The 25763-nt window shown below is 43.4% G+C and overlaps 1 protein-coding gene across 1 annotated transcript in view; it reads left to right on the top strand.

The window, feature by feature from the left end:
- The window catches only part of LOC311320254 (phospholipid-transporting ATPase ABCA1), a gene marked incomplete at both ends in the record, with an annotated part of 445813 nt that overhangs the window by 319319 nt on the left and 100731 nt on the right, over nt 1-25763 (top strand). The window contains one exon of the mRNA XM_084451987.1: nt 7787-7879. Coding sequence (XP_084308113.1) covers nt 7787-7879 — 93 coding nt within the window. The remainder of the gene's footprint in view (nt 1-7786; nt 7880-25763) is intronic.

The raw sequence follows: 25763 nt of genomic DNA on the forward strand, positions 1-25763 counted from the left end.
AAATACACACACATGCTACCAGAGCGGCCAGCAGAGGGCAGATGACTACCTAGAACAAACTCTTTGAAAAACACTATTACAGGGCTGTGATGGCATGGAACAGTTTTCCAAGTGACATCCGTTTAATTAGTGGTAAGGCTTGTTAAAAAAAAAAAGACTTGAGTATTTGAGTTACGTGCAGTCTGACTTCAGAAACTTGTTTTGTCAGGTTTGTTATTCATAGTCATTCTAGTCAAAAAGCTTGTTCAATAACATTCAACATAACAGTTGCAAATTTGCTTTTTCAAGTAAATCAAGATAAAATTCAGTTCTCCCACCCCATTTGTCTTTGAAATAGGGAAATGTATACAGGCAAATGTTGCATTTTGCCTTTATTATTTTCTCAGAATGCACCAGAATGCTTGATTTACATGTGAAAATAACAAAAAAAATCTTCTGGGGGGGGGGGATGCCCCCAGACAGGGGTTTGGTTTACAAACTTTACAAACTTTCAGCCCCACCTACTATTTTTTTCACCAGCCCCCACTGGTTATTACATAATGCAGCAGATTATTACAAAATGCGGCGTTATTACATAATGATGTGAAAATGTATTACATTATTACATAATGCACGATTATTTCACAATGCAGCACTACACGGCGCTAGATGCTTAAAATCAATGTTGTTCTGGTGTTTTTCTTTCTAATAAAGACATCAATTTTGGTGGTTTATTACATAATGCACCAAATTATTACATTTTCTTCATAAAAAAAGTGCAAGAACCGCATTCTGTAATAACCGAGGCAATATGTAACAACTTATTACAAAATGCGTCAAAGATTATTACATATTGTGTTCAAGAATGTTATTACATAATGCAGCAGATTATAACAAAATGCAGCGTTATTTCATTGTGATGTGAAAATGTATTACATTATTACATAATGCACGATTATTACATAAAATTATATAAATGCCAATGCTCAGCGTCTTTTTGTTTTGATGTTCTGGGACCACTGCCTCTTGTGGTAGCAACATAGAACTGCAGGTCAACAACTCGACGGAAGTTGAGGCAGGGAGCGACAACTCGGGATTCCCTCTTCTTGGTGTGTCGGCTGTATACAGCCAATACACAAAAAAGAAAAATATTTTACATATACTATAAGTCTATCAGAACAAGCTGGATGATTTTCACCCAGACTGAAAACGTCCATAAGGGGCATTACTCCACAGAATAGGACTTAATGCTGATTGGACAATGATATTCAGAAGCAGGACCAACTACAAGCTACCAGCGTAACACCGGTAGAATGGGTTCGAAAAAAATCCCTCTTTTAAAGTTGCACAGAAACGGACGTTTGAGATCATCTAACTTCCGTAGTTTGACGTACAGATGTGGGAAGTTAGAAATGTCACATGCTGCAGCATTTCACCTTCACAGTATTTGGCAGGGAAATCCCGTTGGAAATCTCGTGGGATTTCAGACGGGTGTTATTTCGTTTTAGTGACGCACCACCGCCAGGTGGCGTCTTTGAGCAGATTTAGCAGGCTGGGCTCAGTGTTTTTCTCCTATAGTCTACGAATGAAGCATCATTTAATTTCACATTCTTTAATTTAAATGCTCTGTTGTAAAGCACTTTGAGCTGAATTTATCTGTATGAAAGGTGCTATACAAATGACGTTTAATTGTTATTATTACCTTGTTCTCAAACACATGTTTTCTCCATCTGGATGTAATTTAATTATTACGAACACAAATATCTAGGCGTACAGGAGCCTATCTATCTCGGTAACTGACGTCGGGTCAAGACGTGGTGGCTGTTAAGTCAAATGCGCAAAATAACAGTATTGTAAATATATTTGTTGGTAAAGATGTGGTGAACGTGAGGGTTTTGCGTTTTGTTTCTGGAACGCATTCAACTGGTAGGCTACTCGTAAACCCCGGAAGTAAATTTGAAGACGGGGCACCAGCTAATGTAGCCAAGTATGAGCGCAGTAGTCTATATGGCTTCAGCACGATACAAAGAAAAAATAAGCTTGATCGGAGGTGTGGATCCATACAAAATTGACATAGTCGCCATGAGTAAAGACCTAGGCCTTATTCCAAAAAATATGAGAAAGGCGTCATAGGCCTACAGACACATACAAATCATATGTTGCTTTTTGTAACATTAAAAACAATGCAAATGCAAATCATGCAAAGTTGAAGGCCACGACTTCATGAAGGCTAGTGTTGGCATGATCTATAGATGCTCAGGTCATAATGTCCGTTGAAAAGAATTCCCTCTAAGCACAATTTGAATTGTATTAAAATAGGCTAAAATTAGATTTCCTGATTCCTCTCTATATAAAAAACTTTTTTTTTTATGTGTAGCCTAGGCTATAGGCTTCTGCGATGAACAAAACAGACACAATGTGGCCTGCTTATCGCGAGCGAGAGGGCAGTCTACCATAAAGTGTATAGCCTAACCATAATGTAATATATCTAGACTGCATTGTGGTATTTCTTTAGATAGCCCCGCCTGCCTATCAATTGTTTTTCAATAAACAGTTTTGTCATCCTCTGAGTCCGAATAAGTAGGCTAATAGACCGGCAGCTCTAAATGCCTTCCCAATCAATGAGACGTGGTTGTAAAAATGATGTTTTATTGATGAAAAGGGTAAAACTGAAAAACATGGAAAGAGTCATTGCTTTGATCGATGCAGTCCGTTCAAATAGGCATCAAAAGATAAAGTAGGCCCATTTAAAATGACCAATTACATCTTCAAATCTTGGCCTTTGATAGGGTTTTTTCCCGCCCTACTGCCAATTATATCCGGACATTAACTATCTTGTGCATACAGAGCACAAACAATGAAACAATGAAACGAATAGATTTCCTCCCTGTCTGTCTGTGGCATTCGCTACCAGCAAACACTGAAAATGCAGGTCCTCAATTTATTTAGATTAGACTAGCCTATCCAACTGGACCACTCCAATGAATGTTGAACGTTGCCTACTTTTATTCTTTAGGTTTTACAGAATAGGCCTACAATGTCCACACATGCATGTGACATCTGACTAGCTCGCCACTCGCCAGCAAACCTGGACTAGACTATTGTAACCACCCCTCACTACAAATTATTTTATATTCCAATAAACTGGTTGGATCGGTTTCCTAGCCCTGGATCGTGGGGGAGGGGGGTAGCCCATGTTAGCAGGTGCTTTGCCATGACCGGCCATTCCACAGGTGTTGGATTGAATTCGCTAGTTTGATTGATAGATGGATGGATTTAACGTCCAAAGTATTTTGCAAGTATTGTATAGGCCTATGTGTAAGAGAGAAATGGTTGTAACCATGAACTCAGCCAGAGGTAGGCCCTACTGTAGATTATCAGCATTATCACCAGCCTCAATTGATGCTGAGGACTTTCCTCTAGGCTACGTGTTGCCATTCATTTAAACCACCATCTCATCTAGACTACTTCTGTTGCTGCATTTTTACATTCATGCTTTCATGATTTTAGAGCGCAATCAACATTTTCCAGGATTCCAATAAGTCCATCCATTCATCCAACTTTGTGCTGAGCGCAGTGCATACGTTATGGCTGGTAGCCTACTGTAAAGGATCACGACTGATGCACTCCCTTAACACGTCTCGCAACTCCCCAGAGCATCAATGACGCACTGTTATGCTTGTTTGCTGCGTTGATCCAGTCATAGAAGCGGGCATCTCGTCCGGCGATTTGAAACAGCTGGTCAGTTCACCCCAACAAGAATAGCCAAGCGAAGGACAATAATTAAACCACTAACGTTACTGCTGGTCTTGAAACAACTGTGTTAGCCTAGTTCCATTATGAGAACACTCCTCGGTCCAATTCCGTATAGTAGATCAGCCTGTGTCCACGTAGTTGCTAGCTAACTGGTGTGTACGTTCCATGAATATCCAAAGCAATTATTCCCTATGTAGTTCACTATATGGGTAACACTACATAGGGAATAGGGAGTGAATGAACCAAACACATCTCTACTCAGCTCCATTAGCTAGCTTACTCGTCCTGATGCCATGTTCCATATGAGAACACTCTGCTAGCTAGCTAGTTAGCCTACTGTATTAAACCTCTACTTGTCCCAATACCTTGTTCCATATGAGTTAACAGATATAGACCCGAAGACAGTTACAGAGATAGATACTATAGATAGATAGGCTTTGTTCGTAATAATTAAATTACAACCAGACAGAGAACAAGGAGTTTGAGTTCACATAGTTGTTAGCTAACTGGTACAGTTAGCTAGCTAGCTGACCCCTGACGTCTGTCCCCTGTGTTACGTGAATGGTGTTTGTTTACGTTGCAGTCAAGCTTACAATAGCTTCTCACGCCATTCAGTACCATTCCATATTTTTTCTGATTTAAGGTCCCATGACGGGTTTCTCTTCCTGCTTCTGCCTAAGCACTCCACAATACCACAATACAACGGTGTCATGTTTTACCGAAGGAGAAGTGAAGAAGACGGTAGCTATCAGTGGCTAAAGCAGTTAGCTAATGTTAAGATCATTCCTGTAGCTGCTTTGCTGCTAATGCGAGTTCGTCTCCGTCCCTGCCCGAGAAACAAGTTTAGCATCAAAATAGCTACAGGAATCATCGTTGTAAAGTTAGCTTTCTGCTTTTTAGCCACCGACAGCTACCGTTAATATTATGGAAGCTGCTGTCGTGAGCTAACCTGCTATCACGGTCTTGTCGTGCAGCTTCACAGCCTGCTATTAGCAGACAGCACTAAAGTTGACAAAATCACACTTGCACATCATTAGAATTCCAACCATTTATATGGGATTCATCATGCAACTAAACATGGAACCTGAATACTACCTGATATTTCAACCTGCTGCCATCAGTGATCGGCGCGTCTGCTTGTTTGCGTCATGAATATCCTACGCAATGACATTCCATGTAGTGTCCCAAAACTGTTAAATCATTTCCTATGTAGTTCACTATGAGTAGCACTACATAGGGAATAGCGAGTGAGCGAACCATTTCAAACACATCTCTGGTCAGCTCCGTTAGCCATCTTACTCGTCCTGATGCCATGTTCCATATGAACACTCAGTTACCCTACTGTATTAAACCTCTACTTGTCCCGACACATGAGTTAACAGATATAGACCCGGCGACAGTTACAGAGATAGAAACTATAGATAGATAGGCTTTGTTCGTAATAATTAAATTACAACCAGACAGAGAACAAGGAGTTTGAGAACAAGGTAGGCTCAATCTAATGTGCGAGATGAGCTACAGCAATGGGTCAATCAGTAGCCTAGTATTACTGCGCCCTCTATGGGCATGCGAGCGGTGGTGCGGAATGCCATAAAGCGCCTGTTAGAATACCGCGGGTCAAGTTACATTCTTATGTTCTCACATCTGTATTTCCGACGCAAACAAGTTATGAGGGTGGGACATGCGTTTAGAGGAATTTGATTGGAACATTGACAAGTGGACGGGTTTTAAGAACTTTAGACAGATTCGATAGAAGGATAGCATTGATTGACGGGTGGATGTCGTGAGATTATTGGCCTAAAATCTAATATAATCGAATATAATCTCTGTTGTCGTCATTGCACGTGACCTACCATTTTCCAGGAAGTAAGAAATTATATACTTTGATATAAGATTACAACAAAAGTAGAATTTTGAAATTTTTTGGGCATACATAATACAGAATAGGTGAACACTATGACAAATTATGTGAACCAAAATGGGACAGAATGCATTTTTCATTTCAGTGCGACTTTAACTTTGGTGGTGCATCACCCATATCGCCCTTATGAACCAGCCGTCATTGTAATGGTCTACGATGAAATGTGTCTCTGCTCTTGACCCATCCGTACTGCCCTTCCTCCAAGAGCAACCAGGAGCAGAAGGTGCGTGCAGGGGACGCGCCCAGGGACCAATCTCAGTGCTTTGTCCAATCCTGGTCAGGGACAGACAGGAGAGCGATCTGTTCTTCTGCATGTTTTTCATATTGGGGTTCTTGAACACAAGGAGAACATGCAAACTCTGCACAGAAAGACCAGGTAGATACCCTATCTGAGTACCTGACACCTTTGGGGAGAACATTCCAACAGTGCCGAGCCGACAGCATAATTTACACAGATGTAATTTATTGAATCCTGATGGTCAGAAGTGTTGAGTCCTCTTGCATGCTGCTGTCTCTGTTGTTTAACTAATGAAAGAAACACTGGAAACCAGTGTTCAATAGTTCAATAGATCTTGATTGCTGACAGTAATACTCAGTACATGATTCAGAAGCATGATGTCTAATTAAAACAAAATATTCTCCCTTTATTGAGTTCTGCAGAGGCAAGGATGATCCAATCATGTTCTCAACATCCTGAAGTTATCAACTAACCTGAACCTTACTGGCATAACCTTAATTTACATTTCTGATCCCCTGGCTTGCTAACACAGTCTCCATAGTTTAGTAGTACACAGAGTATGTGACATGGGGAAGCATAGTCAGAAGTGCTCCTGTTTCTCTAAACGGCAATATGTGACAATGCTGGTGTATTCTGAAGGTAATCTAAAACTAACCATGCTTAATATATTCTGAAGATGACCATTGTGCAACATCAAAAAACATCTCCCACAGTCCCAAGTGGGAATCGAACCCAGGACCTTGCTGTGAGGCGACATTGTGCCAACCAATCTACCAAGCTAGCCTACCGACAGTACTACAACTCCCATGATAGAGTCTGTGATGAATGGACGCCACATTCACGGTCTCACTCACATTTCCCAAAACTGCTGCTGTTTTCAAAACCATCTTCTGTTGGATTTATAGCAGTAAGGAGGAAATAATCTTAGTGCTTTAGAGTTTGAAATTCATCATTCACATTCCCAACACCAGCTATGGCAGAAAACAAAAAAGGCATTTGTTGTCTCAGCCACTACAGCTGATGTGCGTCCAATCGTCCATATCGCCAGCAGGTGCTCGTTTGCAGTGCACATTCACAGGTGCTCGTTTGCAGTGCACATTCACCAGGTTTAACAAAGTCATAATGCTAATTGCGTCATCCCTCAGGAAAACCTCACCTCACCGCTGAGAAATGGTGGAGTACTGCATCATTCCAGGAAATCAGGAAGTACAACTTAATGTACAGATGTTCTCTGCTTCTCTTGCTAATTGCGATTTTTGTCAACTGATGGGCCAGGAGCGTCAGGAGGGAATTTGGTATACAAATGATCATCGGTGGTCTGTGAAGCTAATGTTCCATCCCTGCAAACACCCAACCTGAACCGTCCAGCGTTAAAAATTGTTAATCGATCATGCGCCCACTCCCCAAACGCCTCCCCTGAACCAAGGGAAGCGCATCACTGAGGGAAATAATTTATTAGGCAGAATGTTGCACTGTTTACCTGGACGCCGTCCAGATGTTTTCTTTCTTTTTTTTAATCAAATGCGATTGATATCAAATTGAGCTTGGTCATGAGTTGAAAAACTAAAAGTTAGTTTCTGAAAATAGAAGCTGTTTATCAAACATTATTCATCATCTCCAATCGATGGCATTATGTCTGTACAGTACATGACACTATTTAGTTACATGAAACATTATTTCATGGGTATGTGAAACTGTACTGATTTTAAGGCATACAGCAGACACATTAGAGAAAGAACTGATTCTGATTCCAAACTTGTTTCCTCTGTGCTCATCCAACAAGTCACACCATGTGAATGTCCTCTTTATTTGTTTAGACAGGAGGGAGGGGCTCTCTTACACCCCCCTCCTTCCTGACTTTCTCTTTCTCTCTCTCTCTCTCTCTCCCGCAGCATGGAGGAGTGTGAGGCGCTGTGCACGCGCATGGCCATCATGGTGAATGGGCGTTTCAAATGCCTGGGCAGCATCCAGCATCTTAAGAACAGGTGAGCTCTCCAGAGCACCGGGTACTGGTCCAGGAACCCAGAGCTTCCACAAATGGAACTCCCAACACTGATAGCAGCTGCATTATCATTATATTATATTATTATTATCATTATATTATAGCCAAACAGCTCAGACCAGTGCTAACACACACATGCACACACACGCCGCGCACACACTACAGCAACGGATACAAACAACGCCAGGGAAAGAGACCGAGAAGAAACAATGGACCTCATTCCTGAACATTTTCTTAAGTGTCCAACTTCGTAAGACCAACTCTAAGAAAGAGCCCTGCCGGATTCATGAACGCATGTGTTGCGTCCCTCAAGCATTGCTTGAATAGTCTAGGTGAGCTGCGGAATTGTAACATAAAGGGGACACACCAAGCATATTGCAAAGGAAGGACACAACACAGAAATATAGCAAAAAGGTGTAAGTTTAATGGCCCTAACCAAAAAGAGCCAAGTGATGCATGGTACCTGAACAACAACAAAAGGTCGCCTGAGGGAATAAGGGAACAAAGGACGGTGCCAAACCTACAAAAAAAACATAAACTAACGTGAACCCCTAACTAGTGCAATAATGACTAAACTGAACTAATACAACGGGTGGCACTCGTCCCTAGAGCCTGGTGTGTATAGCAAAACAATAACCTACATGTGAAATGTATACCCCAGGGTGTCTAAGCCCTGCTCAACCTTACCTCTCAGCTTACTGAAAAATAGATTGAATTAAAAAGAAAGTGATAACTCGAGTAACTTAACATTAACCATAACGAAGAACAAACAAACAGAGCTGACAACTGATACAAACGAGCAACACAAAGAACGGGTCAGCCGCCAATGAGACGTCAGGGGAAGGTTTTTATAGAAGCGCACTGGCTCCCCATTGGACAGCAGGACAGCAACAGATGAATGAACAGATGCAATGATGACAATGATTGGCCAATCAGGAACGGGAACCTAAAAGATGAATGACAGGAGAGGAGAGAGAGAAGGGGAAAATAACAACTACGGAAACACACGCACACACACACCGGCAAGTGTGCGCGCATGCGGGAACGTAACAGCGTGGAAATGTGTTCTTAAAGTGTTCTCAGCTGTGCTCCCCCAGAGGAATGCCACTGCTTCTGAAGCTGAACGCGCGTTCTCCTACACCTGAATGTGCATACATAAACCAGCCAGCTCCTGGGTTGTGTGCCCAGACACCGCGGAAAAAGTTGAGAGAAAAGAAAAGAAAAGTTGGGCCTTTAAAAAGCTCAATCGATCACTGATTATTGGATGGCATGGTTCCCAATTGACATGATTGTTGTTCAAGTTCACGTGCAAATTCGACGTTTTATTCGTCACATGCAACATACCAGTAAAATGAGCAGTGAGATGTTTCTCCACTGGCTCTTACAACGTGCACACAAAGCTTAGGCAAGGTGAAAAAAACAAAACAATACAAAATGACAATAGAAAACAAGACAGTATATGGACTGTTAATACAAAATGCTAAATATATAGCCTACATGAAAGGGATGGGATGTGCTGAGAGCAGATTGGGATGGGATGTGCTGAGAGCAGATTCAATTGTACAGTTTACTTAAATGCATGAGTAGGCTACTTGTGGATCTTGATAGGCCCTATCTTGAAGCAAAATCACTTATCACTATCACCTATCACTTGAAGCAAAATTTAAAATTGTGCCCGGCTCCATCACAGAGGTGCTCAGAGCGAGAGCGCTGCTGATAAAAAACTCACTCCACTCATTGTCTGGCTTATAATGGATGAAACCATCATTTTCTATCAGCCTGTGATCTGAAGAGTTAGGAGTAAGGTTAGGGTCAGACCCGGTTTGAGAGTTCATATAGATTTTTTTTTTTTTTCGTTTTCGTGTTCTGCGTTGACAGTTGCCATGCCTCCAGTGCAATTTCCCCACAATAAAAATAGCTTTTACTTTCTGGGTTGTTTCAAAGATGCCGTCCTGTGTGTAGATGCCAGCTGTACAGCTTATGTTTGTTGTTTTTCTGCATGTGTCTTCTTGTTATATGAGGCTGCAGCCTTTCTGTGCGCAACCATAAATCTTTCTTCTCAGTTCTCAACACCTGCACCTCATGGCCTTTATACAACCCTCTTCATACATGTTGCCAAGCCATCACGACTTCCCCTGACCTTCACTAAATGTGCCGTGCTCTCTGGTATTCAGCTGACATTTCCCATTTCGCCCCGTACCCAAGCCTCCAGTGTTGTTGGGAAGGGGGGGGGGGGCATCCATTAGGTTAGCCACCGCTAGCTAGCTAGTGTGTATTTGTGTGTGTGTATGTGTGTGTGTGTGTGTGTGTGTTCGTACATGGGCATGTGTGCATGTGTGACAAGCCAGGGGGTTTGGAATGGAGGAAGATCCATTCACCTGGGCTAGGGGGTGGATCGGTCCATTTTTCACCCTGGGGGTGAGTTGGGGGTGGTGTGTTTACCTGTGAGAAGCTTTGCTAGGAGCAGCAGTGTCAAGGGTATTTCCTATCAAGAGCACCGATGTCACATGATCTCCCCAGGCTATTGAATCACCGAGGGGAGAGAAGTGGGAGAGGGGGAAGGATGGAGAGTAGAAAGAGAGGCAGGGCTCAACACTTTTTTAGTAGCACAATGAAAATTCAGCAATTTTTGTAAAGGGGACATTTAAAAACAAAGCACTTCATTTAGCCTAATCCCAACCTTGTAGAATTTTATTTTTTAATGTTATGACTGGCTCTTCGCCATAACAAAAATGGAAACACAAACAATGCAAATGTGGGTAACACTTTATAATAACAATGTGTTATAACACATTTATAAGCTAATAGTAGATAGTAAACTAATCATGAATTAAGCATTTGTATATGTTTGTAAATGATTAATAAATAGTTTGTAACTTAAGTTATAAATCATTTGTAAGCTATTAGTAGATAATTTGCTAATCATGAACAAACCATGAATATACATTTGTTAATGATTATCCAATCATTTATAACTGATTAGTACATGATTTGAAAATGTACTACATCGTTCATATGATCAGTAGATCATTTTTTACACAAGATCAACCTTATTTGTAAATTATTAGTAAAATATTCAAAGATGTAATCTAATGTGTAGTAACATTTGTAAAAATACGATACGATACCTTAATTTCTTTTTTCATGTTTAACAAATGCTTTATAAAACATTCTTAAAAGATGTATAGATTATTGTCAGATGTTATTGTGGGCCCTAATCTAAAGTGAAGACTATTCATTATTTAGAAATGTCAGTTAATGTTTATAAATTATTTGTGGACTTTTGCCTCACCTGTTATGAACAATCTGGCTTTTAAGAGACAAAGCACTTACTAGACTTCTCTTATCATGTTTAACAAATTATTTGTTAGACATTTAGTAAAAATCTATAAATCATTTGCAGACGCTATTGTGTGCCCTAATCTAAAGTGAAGACTATTCATTATTTACAAATGTTTGTTAATGTTTATAAACTATTTGTAGACTTTTTTCTCAACCTGTTATGAACAATCTGACTTTTATAAATAGACACAAAATTCCTAGACTTCTCTTACTGTATCATGTTTATCAAATAATTTGTTAGAATTTTTTTTTTTCCCTTTTTAATAAACAATATTGGGTCTTGTTAATAAAATGTATACATCATACAGTACTCCCTATTCTCTCACTGATGTCACAAAGAAGGATGAATACCAAAACTGTCTACGACATTTATAACGTGAGGAAAAAGTTTACAAATAATTAGCAAACATTATTAGACATTTGTTTATAATGAATAATCGTCATTTATTCATTTATCAATTCTTTAGATTAGGGCACACAATAGCATCTGCAAATGATTTATAGATTGTTCATGGATGTCTAACAAATCATTTGTTAAACATGATACAGTAATTACTACTAATGTACATTTCTGGTCGCACAGGAAATTATCCATTCGCAAATGTGACCAAAACACTCGCACTGTTGAGCTCTGACAGGGATGGAGGGAGAGTAGAGAGAGAGAGAGGGATGGAGAGAGTAGAGAGAGCTAGAGAGCGATGGTGAGCGTAGAGAGAAAGTGGGATGGAGCGAGAGTAGAGAGCTAGAGAGAGGTGGAGAGTAGAGAGAGAGAGTGATGGAGGGAGAGTAGAGCCAGAGAGAAAAAGAGGGATGGAAAGTAGAGAGAGAGAGAGTGATGGAGGCAGAGTAGAGAGCCAGAGAGAAGGACGTGAGAGAGTGATGCCCTAACCCGTCCCTTACAGATGCTGAGGATGGACAGATCCTCTGTGTCAATTACAACCTGTCCTCAGGGGACGGGAGCCAGGCAACATAAACGACGAGGAGGAGAGGAGAGGAGGAAAGGATGGGGTTAAAACACTCTCCCTACAGCTGCTATACCCAGTACCAGGCGCGACAATTCACTCACTCCAGACAGTAGACAGGAAAACAGAAGGTAGCCAGGTGTACATACTGTACTGTACCGCCTGTCTCTGGTGGGAATCAAATTCATGTGAAGTTTTTTTTTTGGGGGGGGGGGGTGCTTCCTGTCGCCGTGCTTCCTGTCGCCGTGCTGATGCAGTGAACACAGTGAATAAAAGTGTCGCTATCTGGTTGCCGTAATTAAGGTTTCATGAGGCGTGGGGCGCGTTGATGACCGAGGAGGTAATTAAGGCGACGCTCTTCTCTGTTTTCTTTTCTCCACTCTCCATCCTGCCACGCGTGCACCCCTGAAATGTGTCCCAAGCGTTTGATCGTCCTTTCAGGTCGATCAGACTGAAACCCCCCCCCACAAGGCGCTGGATGCAATCAATCACATTTACCTTGAGACGCCGGTTCTTGCTTTTATTTAGAGCTTGTTTATGCAAAGCACTTGAAATGTGGCTAGGGGGAGGAGGGGCGTGACCCCTCGCTAATACCCAAGCGACGGGAAAAGTTCCATCACGCCATGGGTGGCGGGGAGGCAGAAGGCAGGTGGAGCGCTGACCTGTATAGCACCTGGCTCTGCTTTTCTCTCCTCCCCCCTTTCCCGCCCCCCCCCCCCTCGGTACCATACTTTTTCATCCGGTCCCGAGAATGGGAGTGGAGTCTCGCCGCGGGGGGGTGGCACCTCTCACGTTTTGACCCCGTCAGGTATGTGTAATACAGCACACAGACCCCGGGCCCCCAGGCCCCGCTCTGCACCACTCACTCACACACACACACACCCAGCCCACTCTCCACCACTCACCCACACACCCAGCCCCCGACTGATACCCCTCTCCTCTTTAACCACATGACATTTATTCATCCCTCTCTCTCTATCTCCCCTCTCTCTCTTTCCCTCTCTCTCTTTCCCTCTCTCTCTTTCCCTCTCTCTCACTCCCTCTCTCTCTCTGCCTCTCTCTCTCCCTCTCTCTCCTCTCTCTCTCCCTCTCTATCTCTCAGGTGACTGAGCACTGACCGAGCTGTTGAAGTGCTTGTTAGTGCTGCCCTCTTTAGGTCGACTGTGACCCTGACTCTATCATTGAACTGCCTCTCTGACCGTTTTAACCACCAACGCCCTTGTATTATCAGGCTCAAAAGAGCCTAAATTTCAATCAGAGAGATGGCCAACAAGAGCCTCTTAAGGCGGGTTTAGGAGCAACCAACACCATTGTAAGAGGCTCCTCATTATCTGGCCTTCGGATTTCATGCATTTTAAATCACTCACTCGCCGGGTAGCAAACCTCTAAAAGGAAAATGAGTGAGTGGCTATAAATAGTATATTCACAGCCTGGCGGCATGGATACTGAGAGCTCCCAGGTGTAAACAGAAGAACTGCGGGGCAATGAAACCCCCCCGAAAGCCTTCTTTCTAAACGCCGGCGGGCGGTGTCTCGCTGAGTGACATGACACTATTGAAGGCTTGTAGCAAGCGCACGTATACACACACAGTCTGCATTTCAGCAGGGCCATTGCTTACTTTTAAGGGGAAGGGCTGATATAAAAACTCAAGCAAAGTGCCTTAAGTGCATTGAGGTAATGCATGGCGCGGAGAACAAGAGTTTTATAAGTACGTGGAAAAATGTTTGGATCAGTCCGCTGGAGTTGGCTCGGAGCAGTCCCATAAATATAGTCTCCTCCTATGTGGACTCTCAGGTGCACTGTAGCTAAGTAGTACCCAGCTAAGTGTCCATCAGTGGCTCAGATGGATAGGGAAATCATGCTGTGCACCGTTAACAACCATCAGCCATGTCGCTCTAATTAATACTTCCAGGACACTTGACAGCTACTACAAATCCCATTGGTGGTGTAAGTTGATGGATGGTATTGAGGTGGATGGATAGCTCTATACTTCACAAACAGTCAGAGGATGGTGATATATTCCTGGGACGCAGCTCAGGTCATCAACAACAGAACAACACTCTTCTTCGCTGAATTTATGTGTCCTGCTTTCTACTTCCTGTTTTCTACTTGCCACCCGTCCCATCCGTTTATGGGCAAGATGGCGCCGACTGAGTCAGCCATGGCATCGTAGTCTGCTATGGTATATATTGTTTCGTCTAAGTTTGTGTCCTGCAAGACCTCCTACACCAGAGAGGAACTTGTTAGTATTAGGGGAGCAACCCCTATTGACTTTATACCGGACTTACTCACCAACTCTGTAGATTTACTGGATATCTTGGTCAGAGGTACTGATGTCTTTTCACCAGTACCTCAAGTGAGGGAGGAGAGCTGGGGACCTTGTTCGGCTTCGTAGACGCGGCTCACGAACACCTCTACCAGGAATCTGCCTAGCTAACTTGTGCTCGCTATTCAACAAGATGGATGAACTCCAGCTGCTAGTAGCTAAAAACAGAGACTTCCGCTCATCCTGTCATTCACAGAGCCATGGGTGTCCGATGCTCTCCCTGACGCTGCATTACATCTCGAGGGGTTTCAGCTACATCGCGCGGACCGCGAGTCTCACCTGTCCAGTAAAAAGCTTGGTGGGGGAGTTTGTTTATATGTGAACAAAGCATGGTGCAAGGACGTGACAGTGATTAAACGGCACTGTTCTTCGACATTAGAATCCCTCTTCATAAACTGTCGCCCATCCTACTCTTCTCGGGAGTTCAAATCCTTTATCCTAGCGTGTGTGTATATTCCACCTGACATCCCCGTGCAGGAGGCGCAAAACACACTCGCCGAACAACATAGTGTTGAACGTAAACATCCAAACTGTTTTGTTGTCATGCTGGGTGACTTCCACAGAGCTAATCTGAGCCAAGTTCTTCCCAAATGCCGGCAGAAGATTAAATGCCCCACTCGAGGCGGGTGGGGGGACGCAGCTCAAGTCATCAACAACAGAGCAACACTCTTCTTCACTGAATTTCTGCGTCCTGCTTTCTACTTCCTGTTTTCTACTTGCCACCCATCCATCCGTTTATGGGCAAGATGGCACCGACTGGGTCAGCCATGGCATTGTAGTGTGTTGTTTTGTCGTGTATCAAGTGCAAAGTAACCCCAGTGGTGATATGACGGCCAGACAAGGAACATCTAGATCTGTAATGAATAAATTAATATAAAGAAGAGTTGCTTTAAAACAAACTGAGCTTGGAGACATCTAATGTAATTGAAACTGCATATGAAAGACACAACAAAAACAAACCACCTTGAACCTTGAAATTGTAGTGCAGGGAACAGACCCCATTACTGAGCACCATCCCCATTCTGAGTGATGACAGACCTGGGCCCTGTACTATGAAACAGGATTACGGGGTTAACTTCAGATTCAAGCCTGGTTTATCCGTCCCACGAAGGTGGTTCACTTTTCACCGTGCTATATCGCCATGGTAACTTATGCTGCCGAGCTAACCTGCTCCGGGGCAGGTTAAGTTCCAAATTATGGATCATAACGTATGAAGCACTGCTCGCTGACAGACCACTTCACTTGGAAAATGGCATATGGACGTTACGATTCTATATGGAACTTCAGTGTGCGAATTAACAGTGAAGACCTTTTTCAAACCGACAAAAAACCCTCTTTGGCTTTCCCCGATATCATATGAAAAATTGCAGAATGACAGCTGCTTGAGCCATATTTTGCCTTGTGCATTAACAGTCGTAGACTGTAGGCTATGCACTGGCTTGCGTTTTATTAGCCTACCTGCAGTTTCATGTAGGCTGTGGGTGATGGAGAACCAAGTAAAACCACTATTTTTTTTAATTATATTTTCAAGTCTTTAATTTTGATTAATTACACTAGCCTCCTGTTCCTATGAACAAAGAGAAGTAGGCTACATTTTAATTGAATTGTGATAGCAGTAACTTGGGTGGCAGTTTGAGTAGTTTGATTTTCCAAATACAATATACAGGAGAGTGATCGCTGAGGCAGAAAACCCCTGCACCCCTGCATCTATTAGGATGTGACACTAAAATCCAATGGAGAAGGGATTGGCATGTGGCTGTGACTCTAGTGGGCTCACTAATTAACTGTGTTAGGCTCATACTACCAACAATGCTTTTCTCTTTACTAGATGATTTATCAAGCCAATTTTTATTAAAGTCACCTAGTATAATAAATTCATTTTGCAGGTGATAGACTGTATGGTAGAACTGATAGTGTTAAAGGAATCAGAGGGAGGTCTGTAAATATTGCCGATAGTTATGTACTTGTTCTAGGATGCAGCAGAGGGGGCCTCGGGAGCAGAGAAAAGCAAGTCCACAGGCAGTGGTGCCTCTCGGACATGTGTCAGGAAGAATGGGGTGTATCCTGTACTACTGTGAACACTCGTATTGTAAGCTAACTGCACCTGGTGCAGCATAGTGTCCCAAGCATCCTGATGTTCATATAACAATTTACCAAGCTGGTCTTTCATGGTGCGGTTCATTCGTTCCACCATTCCATCACACTGTGCATGATAACTGGACGTTCTGACCTTTTTCACTCCAAGTTTGAGGCACAGTTGGTTGACGAGATCAGATTCAAACTGCCTGCCCTGATCGGTTAGAAGAGACTCGAAAACCCCATATTCTGAGATGTACTGCTCAAAGAGAATCTCAGATACAGTCACAGCACGCTGATCTTTCATTGGATAGAAGTTGACATACTTTGTGAAGTAATCTTGCACCACCAAAATATACCGGTGGCCCGATGGAGTTGGCGGTAGTTCTGTAATGTCCGCAGCTACTATCGAGAGTTTACATGTTTTTGAAAGATTTTTCAAGATGCCCACCCACATCCATTGTATGACCAAAACGGTGGTAGAGCAATTAACAGACTTTCTCAAAAGTGCTAGTTTTGTCAACGTTTTGATCTGAACCATTGTATATGATCATAAGTAACCTTAAAACAGGGCTAAACTTGCATTTTCCCTTTACTACTCCTTTAATAGCAGGGGGTAGGTCACAAATTGCTGCATAAGGAGGCCTTTGCCCTTTCTCCACCCAACCACGAACCACACAAAGGTGTTCATCCTGTGCCTACTATTGTTGCATATCCACGTGTCGCATCTGAGACAGGTCAAGCATGGAGTTGATGTTTTCAATCGCTGATGCAGTCTGATCGGGCGGTACGCAGATTGTGCTTTTGGCTTGACATGCATGTGTGAGTAGTTCATCTTTTCGATAGGGTGAGGCGGCTGGGGCTTGCATGTGTGTCTGGGTATCCTTTGAAAGTGTAGTCATGCCAGACTGCAGTTCTCCACCCTGTATTTCCTTGCTATCCCCCTCTAGACGGCATGAAAGAGAGTCAGCGTTACCATGAAACTTTCCTGCTCTGTGTCGGATGGTCCAGTCATAGACGTCCAGTTCAAGAGCCCATCGGGCTCTTCTGCCTGTGGGGTCATGTTGGATAGGCAGCTTCTGTAGGCCAACCAAAGGTCGGTGGTCAGTGACTATGACAAATGGTCGTCCTGTGAGGTAGTGAGAGAAATGTCTTACAGACCATACAATTGCCCACAATTCCCTGTCAAATGTTGACCAGTTGCGTTCGGTAGTGATCAGTACGTGGCTGGCGTAAGCCACAACCTTCTCTGTGCCTTGTTGTTCCTGTGCCAAAACAGAGCCAACAGCATCATGTGACGCGTCTGTATACAGCACGAAGGGCAGGGTGAAGTATGGGTATGTCATGTCAGTATGGGTGGTTCAGACAGGGCCGGGCGAAAGTAGCAGAAGGCTTCCTCGCATTCTGGATCCCAATCGAAGGAGACATGTTTCTGTGTGAGTCCATGTAGAGGGGCTGCCTTGTGGGCAAATCCCCTGATGAACCGTCTGTAGTAGGAGCAGAGCCCTATGAAAGCCCTCACCTCGGTAGGAGTAGTTGGTCGGGGCCACTGGAGTACTTTGGCCGTCACTGTGTAGTCTGGGGAGATTCCCTCACGGGAGACCACATGTCCCAAGAACAGCACCGATCTCTGAAACAGCTGGCATTTCTGTGGGTTAAGTTTCAAGCCAGCCACCCGGAGTCTACTGAAAACCTCTTGCAGGCAGGAGATGTGCTCGTCGAAGGATCTGCTGAACAAGATGATATCATCTAAGCAGACTAAAGCCTTTGACCAGTGTAGGCCTCTGAGAACAAGCTCCATTACACGCTGGGAAGTGGGGGGTGCCCATGGCCATTACTCTGAACTGATACAATGCATCCCCAGTTGTGAAAGCTGTTTTTTCCCTATCTGAGTCTACCATGGGAATTTGCCAGTAGCCACATGATAAATCTATGGTGCTAAAGAGTGTGGCCCCAGACAAGGCATCCAGGCTGTCATCCACTCTAGGTAACGGGGGAGCATCCCATACGGTAACTGCATTCAGTTTACGATAATCTATACAGAATCGATAAGAGCCATCTTTCTTTCTCACTAAGAGCACTGGGGAGGCCCAGGGACAACAGCTGGGCTCGATCAGATCGGCATCAAGAAGCTTTTGCACTTTCCTCCCAAAGATGCGGAGCTGTGCGGTAAGCTCGTTGGCGTACGGGGGAGGTTGTCATTACATGGATTGGGTGTGTGGCTAGACCCAGATCAGAGGGAGTGGTACTGAATATGTCTGTATTGTCAACACCATAGTCAGGAAAAGCCAGATGCACCAACTGTCGCAGTTCAGCAGCATATACCTGCAATGGCTCACCAGCTTGGCGGGGTCTGGCATTTAGGTATGTCTGGAATGTTCTAATGTCCTGTCGCTGGTCAAAAACTGCCTTCAAAGCTGTGCAAGTGGCATCATAATCATCTTTTACGCCGTTTAATAAACTGTCCCAACAGCCAAAAGCAGGCCCAGCTAATCTGGATGGCAGGATCTTAGCCAGGCGTAGTGTAGTCATGCCCGGAGAGGTCTCACAGCAGACTTGGAATTGTCTCACCAACTGAGAGAAGCTCTGCTGTCCATCTCCAGTAAACTGTGGCGGCAGTGTTGAGTTGTACTGGATAGTAGTTGGAAGAACTGGAGCTGGAATCTGAGCCGTTGACATGGCTGAGCCACTGGAAACGGGGGGTGTATCACTTGCTGTAGTAGTCATAGTGGTGGGAGCTTAGTCTTGTAAAAATAAAAAAAAATAGCGAACACAAACTGAACGAGCGGGAGAAAAAAACAACAACCGCACAACCGGCTGGGGGTGCTAGCTAGCAACAAGTCACTCCAAAACAGAAATCCCATTCAAGTTTTATTTATTAGACACAACGGTATCCTCACAAGAACAGTCAGTGCAGATCAAAAACAACTCCTAGCTCCCAACTCATGACTCTCCCGCTCTAACCCCCAAACTTCCTTCCTGTCCCCAGACAGCCACCCTCCTTTCAAAATAATAGTCCTAGTCAAGCTCAAACATTAGGGAAATACTTTACTTTCAACATGAAAGTCGTACTTCAGCTTCACACTAGATTGGACCAGCTGGGTAGACTTAACAAGTTTATAGCCACCGTCGTAGTACCGTTTATCTGTGATTGCGGTTGTCCGATTTACTCGAGTGAGCTAGTGAAAAGTTATCCTGGATATGTTGAACGAGCTTCGTAGCAGGAAGTCCGCTGGTGATCCGGAATTCTCCCACTATTGCTCCACCACCATTCCACCAGTATTTTATAGACTTTGTTTCTTCTTTATATCCCCTAATAATTACTAGACATTAACCTGATAAATACACACATGCAAATAGGCCTATACTGTCACCAGCAGACCTCGCGAAGTCCGATAGATACCCCTGTGTCTGCTGTGGATGATGTATCATGTCCGTAGAATATTCTCTCTCCTATGATGCTTTTAGCCTCTCTCACTCTGAAATGTAATTTAATGCAATGTATTGCTTTATAAATTTTCTTAGCCGGTAGACAAACATACTCCTGGAGCTTGCTCGATCGCCTTATTTAGAGGGGTCAGGGAAGAATTTTTACAGCTCACTTATCTGGCCCCCGGGTGATTACTGTTTTTTTGCTTCCCTCTGGAATATGTAGAGAGTGGGTCGTATGCCCACCTCCCTTGTTCTCTGTAAAGCGCATTGTGTTGCCTCTGGGTGTGAAATGAGCTATATAAATAAAGCTTTGATTGATTGATTGATATACTGTTTGGGAGGAAAGTGGTGGCTAGCTTTATCTTATGTATAAAGTAGACAGGATGGTTTGTTAGGAGGAAAATAACTGCAATTGTAGAATATAGGCTAATGAACTTCAATGCACGTCTTAACAGGACTACTTATCAAACCAAGACTTCACCGCTGAGCATGAGGGGGGGCATATTAACAAGCACTGAACAGTGTTTCTGAAAATAATAAATGCTTTGTAAATAAAAATAGAAAATATATCTTAGTTCACATTGATAGAAAAGTTTATTAATAGGACGAAAACTTTATTTTACACTTAAATTACACCTATATAACACTTTATTTTACACTTATAGTACTATTTAACATTTAAAGAACACTATTTATAGAACACTAGTTAACACTATAAAGGGAGAGGGAGAAAACCAAATTTGACTGACAACTGTCCATTTTGAACTCCGGTGGAATACCCTGAAAAGCCTCACATCAACTGTGAAAAAATGTATTCAAAAATATATATTAAAAAAATAAAGGGAGGGGGAGGAGGAGACCACAGCGGGTTACGGAGCCGTGGCATGGGGTGGGGGTAAGGACTAACGTGGAGGGCTGAGGCTATTACTGGGGGGGGGGGGGCGTAGAGGTGGAGAGGGTCTTCCTTTTTTTCCAACCGCCCTCCCTGTCGGAGGATCCCTTCAAATATTTGGTCACCTCCTGTTGCAGTGCTTCCTCAGTGGTCCCCCTGGTGGAGGGGTTCTTCCTTGTAGCCTCTAAGAGAGATGAAGAGAAAAAGAAAGATGAGCACAGAAACATGTTTTAATACATATAGGTCTGCACGAATGTGTGTTAAAGAAATAGACTATGCGCTTAAGACTTAACATAGATGAATTGTTGATTTACAAAGGACAATGGCATGGTAAGAATTTGGCTAAATGCCAAACTACCCAAGAGGTCAGCTGAATTCCCATAAGTGTGGTAAGTTTGTGTGTGTGTGTGTGTAAATAAGAGCCCATAGGGCAATTTCTGTTTTATTGGCACAGTGACAGCAGAAAATAGCAGGAAAGTTGCCGTCATGCCCCGAGGTATGGTCCATTCATTTGGGACATATCTTCCATTCTAAATAGATTTGTTATCAATAGACATTAGAGTACAGATGGCAAGGTAAAAACAGATGACCCAGCGTATAAGATTATAAGCTATGTTGTGTTTTCCTTATGGAACCAATGGTTCCATCCAGTATATTCTACAAGCTGTCCAGTCTCAGACAAAGAAATACTTTGAGGACTTCCCCTTTGGGATTTTTTAGAGCTAATCATTTTAGAAGTTAACTCCAATAACTTTATAACTTACTATGGATGATGGTTTTGAGGGCCAGGCTTTTCAAAGCCACCTTTTCTCCGGTCCCAGTCCAGTTAATCATTTTCGCAAGTTCATTACTGAACAGTGCCTCGCCCATCCTCCGAACGGCATCTTTGAGGTTCTTCCCTCCTCTCGCTGCGAGGAAAGTGAAATGTAGATGTCATGTGAATCAGTTAGTTCCATAATTTACACAAGACCCATCATTACATAGGATACTGCTAAAACATGCGCACATGTCATTCCATCATTCTAAATAATAAGATGGCTAAAATCAGTGGATTGCTTCTGTAATAAATTATAATTCATAGCGCTTTTATAGCACTTTTCATGACACCCACAGCGCAATGATCACAATGATCTCTCATTCATGCCAGAGGCCTGACCACATCAACATTCACAGGGATGTGCAAATAAAGGAGGGGTTGATCAACCCCAAACTCAAAGCCAATAGGCGATTATAGTGGTATTGGTATGTTTTATTATAGAGGGGACCAAGTAAGAGTTCATTGGTCATTTTTTATTTTTCCTATATCATATTGTATTCAAATACAGAATGTCTGTTTGTGTAATTTCCGCCACCAGGTGGCGCTTCTGTGTAAGCTGGCTCATGCGAGCATATAGTAGATTTTTAAAAAGGCAGAAGAAGCTTGGCTAGCCCTGAAGTGTAGAAGAAGACGGTTGGAAACTGAACAGATTAGTTAGTTAGGAAGTTAGCCTAGTGTAATTGAGACAATGTGTACTTTATCTGTCCGAAATAGATTAATAAAGTTGTTAGCAAGATGAAATAAGAAACTGGAGTCCGTCTGGATCTGTAAACCGCAACATATAATATGCACAGAACGATTTCCGGTGAATGTGTCTCTATACTTTGTACGATACACTTCTTTAATTACCATTTTCTCTGTGAGATTTGGGTCCTCTCCCAGTAGACTCTCCAGGCTCTGAAGTTCAGTAGAGTCCTGGAGAGGGAGGCTGACCTCAGGTGGGAGGGAGAGGTCAGCCACCCCACAGGCTCCCCCAGTTAGACTCTGAAGCATGTGTGTATTTTCCGCCACTTGCTTTTGTAATGCATTCACTTCAGTGGCAATCACCCTCAGCTGCTCAAATATCATGCGGTGGAAATCTAAGGGAACAAACAAATCATTACACTAGAGCTGACGGTTTGGTATGATGTGAGACTACAGTAACACTGGTAAAAGGACCAATAGAAACTAGGGCTGCGAGCAGCATTGAGCGGGCCCTCGCACCCCACGCGTGTCGGGGTGCGGCGCCGTTAAAGGCTGTGCTATTTCGGTGTCCAGTACTGAGAGAAACTTCCTGTCACCAGTAGGTGGCGCTCTAGGCGTGACTCAATACCGAAGCATAGATGTGTTCTGGACGGTACCTTGATGAAGCGTGAGAAATGTTGAGTAAATCGGATAACGTATGTAGGAGTTATGAGGACTTCCTGTTTCACCAGTAGGTGGCGCTGTAAGTGTGACTCAATACCGACACATAGATGGGTTCAGAAGGCGACCTTCATGAAGCGTCAGCAATTTGGTGCAAATCGGATGATGTATGCAGGAATTATGAGGACTTCCTGTTTCACCAATAGGTGGCGCTATACGTATGACGCAATACTGACACATAGATGTGTTCAGGACAGAACCGTCATGAAGCATGAGCTATATCAGACAAATTGGATAATGTATGGAGGAGTTATGAGGACTTCCTGTTTCACCAATAGGTGGCGCTATAAGTATGATGCAATACTGACACATAGATGTGTTCAGGACAGAACCGTCATGAAGCGTGAGATATATCGGACAAATTGGATAATGTATGTAGGAGTTATGAGGACTTCCTGTTTCACCAATAGGTGGCGCAATAAGTATGACTCAATACCGACACATAGATGTGTTCAGAATGCGACCTTCATGAATCGTCAGCAATTTGGTGCAAATCGGATAATGTATGTAGGAGTTATGAAAACGTACTGTTTCACCAATAGGTGGCACTATAAGTATGACGCAATACTGACACATAGATGTGTTCAGGACAGAACTGTCATGAAGCGTGAGATATATCGGACAAATCGGATAATATATGGAGGAGTTATGAGGACGTACTCTTTCACCAATAGGTGGCGCTATAAGTATGACGCAATACTGACACATAGATCTGTTCAGGACAGAACCGTCATGAAGCGTGAGATATATCGGACAAATCGGATAATGTATGGAGGAGTTATGAAGACTTCGTGTTTTATGGCGAAATGTCAAACTTTGGCGGTGCGCCACGGCAAGGGTGTTTGGTGAAAACTCAATTTTTTTGATAACTTTTGATCACAAAGGTCTTAAGATGAAGCTGACCGAATATGAAGTTGATCGGATGAAATCTGTAGGAGGAGTTCGTTAAAGTACGAGGCATGGAAATGGTAAAAACAAGGGAAAATGGCACATTAAGAGCAAAATGGCGGACTTCCTGTTGCATGTTGGGTAGAGCTCCAAGAGACATTTTAGTGTGTCTCGATGAAATACATATGCCCTCCGAATTTCGTTCACCTACATCGAACTGAAAGGTGGGGCTCGCCATTTTAAATTTTCCAGGGGGCGCTCTTGAGCTGTTTTCCCACGCCCATTTCCGTCACCCATGAATTATCAAATTTTTCACCGGGACTGACGTATCTGCAAAGTTTCATCCGTTTTCATCGATGTTTAGGCCGCCAAAAAGGCATTTGTTTCGGAAGAAGGAGAATAATAATAATCCTTCGAGTTTCAATAGGGCCTCGCACCGCCAGTGCTCGGGCCCTAATTACTGAAACAATAGCATACGCTCACACACGCACACACACACACTCTCTCTCAAACACTAACACACATGCAAGCACACGCTCACACTCAAGACGCACACATGTATTATAGCGCTGTACTTGCCTTGCGCTGGATAACTTTGGATGTTGGCGTGGCCGATGTTGCTGGGGGGAAACGGAGGTGGGGACTGAAGGGAACCTGAGAGGAGACAAGTTAACAGTGTTGACATACACTAAGTAATACTTGGTAAAAGGACAAGTGAGAACTAGGGCTTCGAGCAGCAGTGAGCGGGCCCTCGCACCCCATGCGTGTCGGGGTGCTGCGCCGTTAAAGGCTGTGCTATTTCGGTGTGCAGTACTGAGAGAAACTTCCTGTCACCAGTAGGTGGCGCTCTAGGCGTGACTCAATACCGACACATAGATGGGTTCAGAAGGCCACCTTCATGAAGCGTCAGCAATTTGGTGCAAATCGGATGATGTATGCAGGGGTTATGAGGACTTCCTGTTTCACCAATAGGTGGCGCTATTCGTATGACGCAATACTGACACATAGATGTGTTCAGGACAGAACCGTCATGAAGCGTGAGCTATATCGGACAAATTGGATAATGTATGGAGGAGTTATGAGGACTTGCTGTTTCACCAATAGGTGGCGCTATAAGTATGACGCAATACTGAAACATAGATGTGTTCAGGACAGAACCGTCATAAAGCGTGAGATATATCGGACAAATTGGATAATGTATGGAGGAGTTATGAGGACGTACTGTTTCACCAATAGGTGGCGCTATAAGTATGACGCAATACTGACACATAGATGTGTTCAGGACAGAACCGTCATGAAGCGTGTGATATATCGGACAAATTGGATAATGTATGGAGGAGTTATGAGGACTTCGTGTTTTATGGCGAAATGTCGAACTTTGGCGGGGCGCCACGGCAAGGGTGTTTGGTGAAAACTCAATTTTTTTGATAACTTTTGATCAGAAAGGCCTTAAGATGAAGCTGACCCGATATGAAGTTGATCGGATGAAATCTGTAGGAGGAGTTCGTCGAAGTACGAGGCATGGAAATGGTCAAAACAAGGACAAAATGGCACATTAAAAGCAAAATGGCGGACTTCCTGTTGCATGTTGGGTATAGCTCCAAGAGACATTTTAGTGAGTCTCGATGAACTACATATGCCCTCCGAATTTCGTTCGCCTACATCAAACTGAAAGGTGGGGCTCGCCATTTTAGATTTTCCAGGGGGCGCTCTTGAGCCGTTTTGCCA

This window comes from Borostomias antarcticus, assembly GCF_949987555.1.
Source record: "Borostomias antarcticus genome assembly, chromosome: 17".
Lineage (NCBI taxonomy): Eukaryota > Metazoa > Chordata > Actinopteri > Stomiiformes > Stomiidae > Borostomias > Borostomias antarcticus.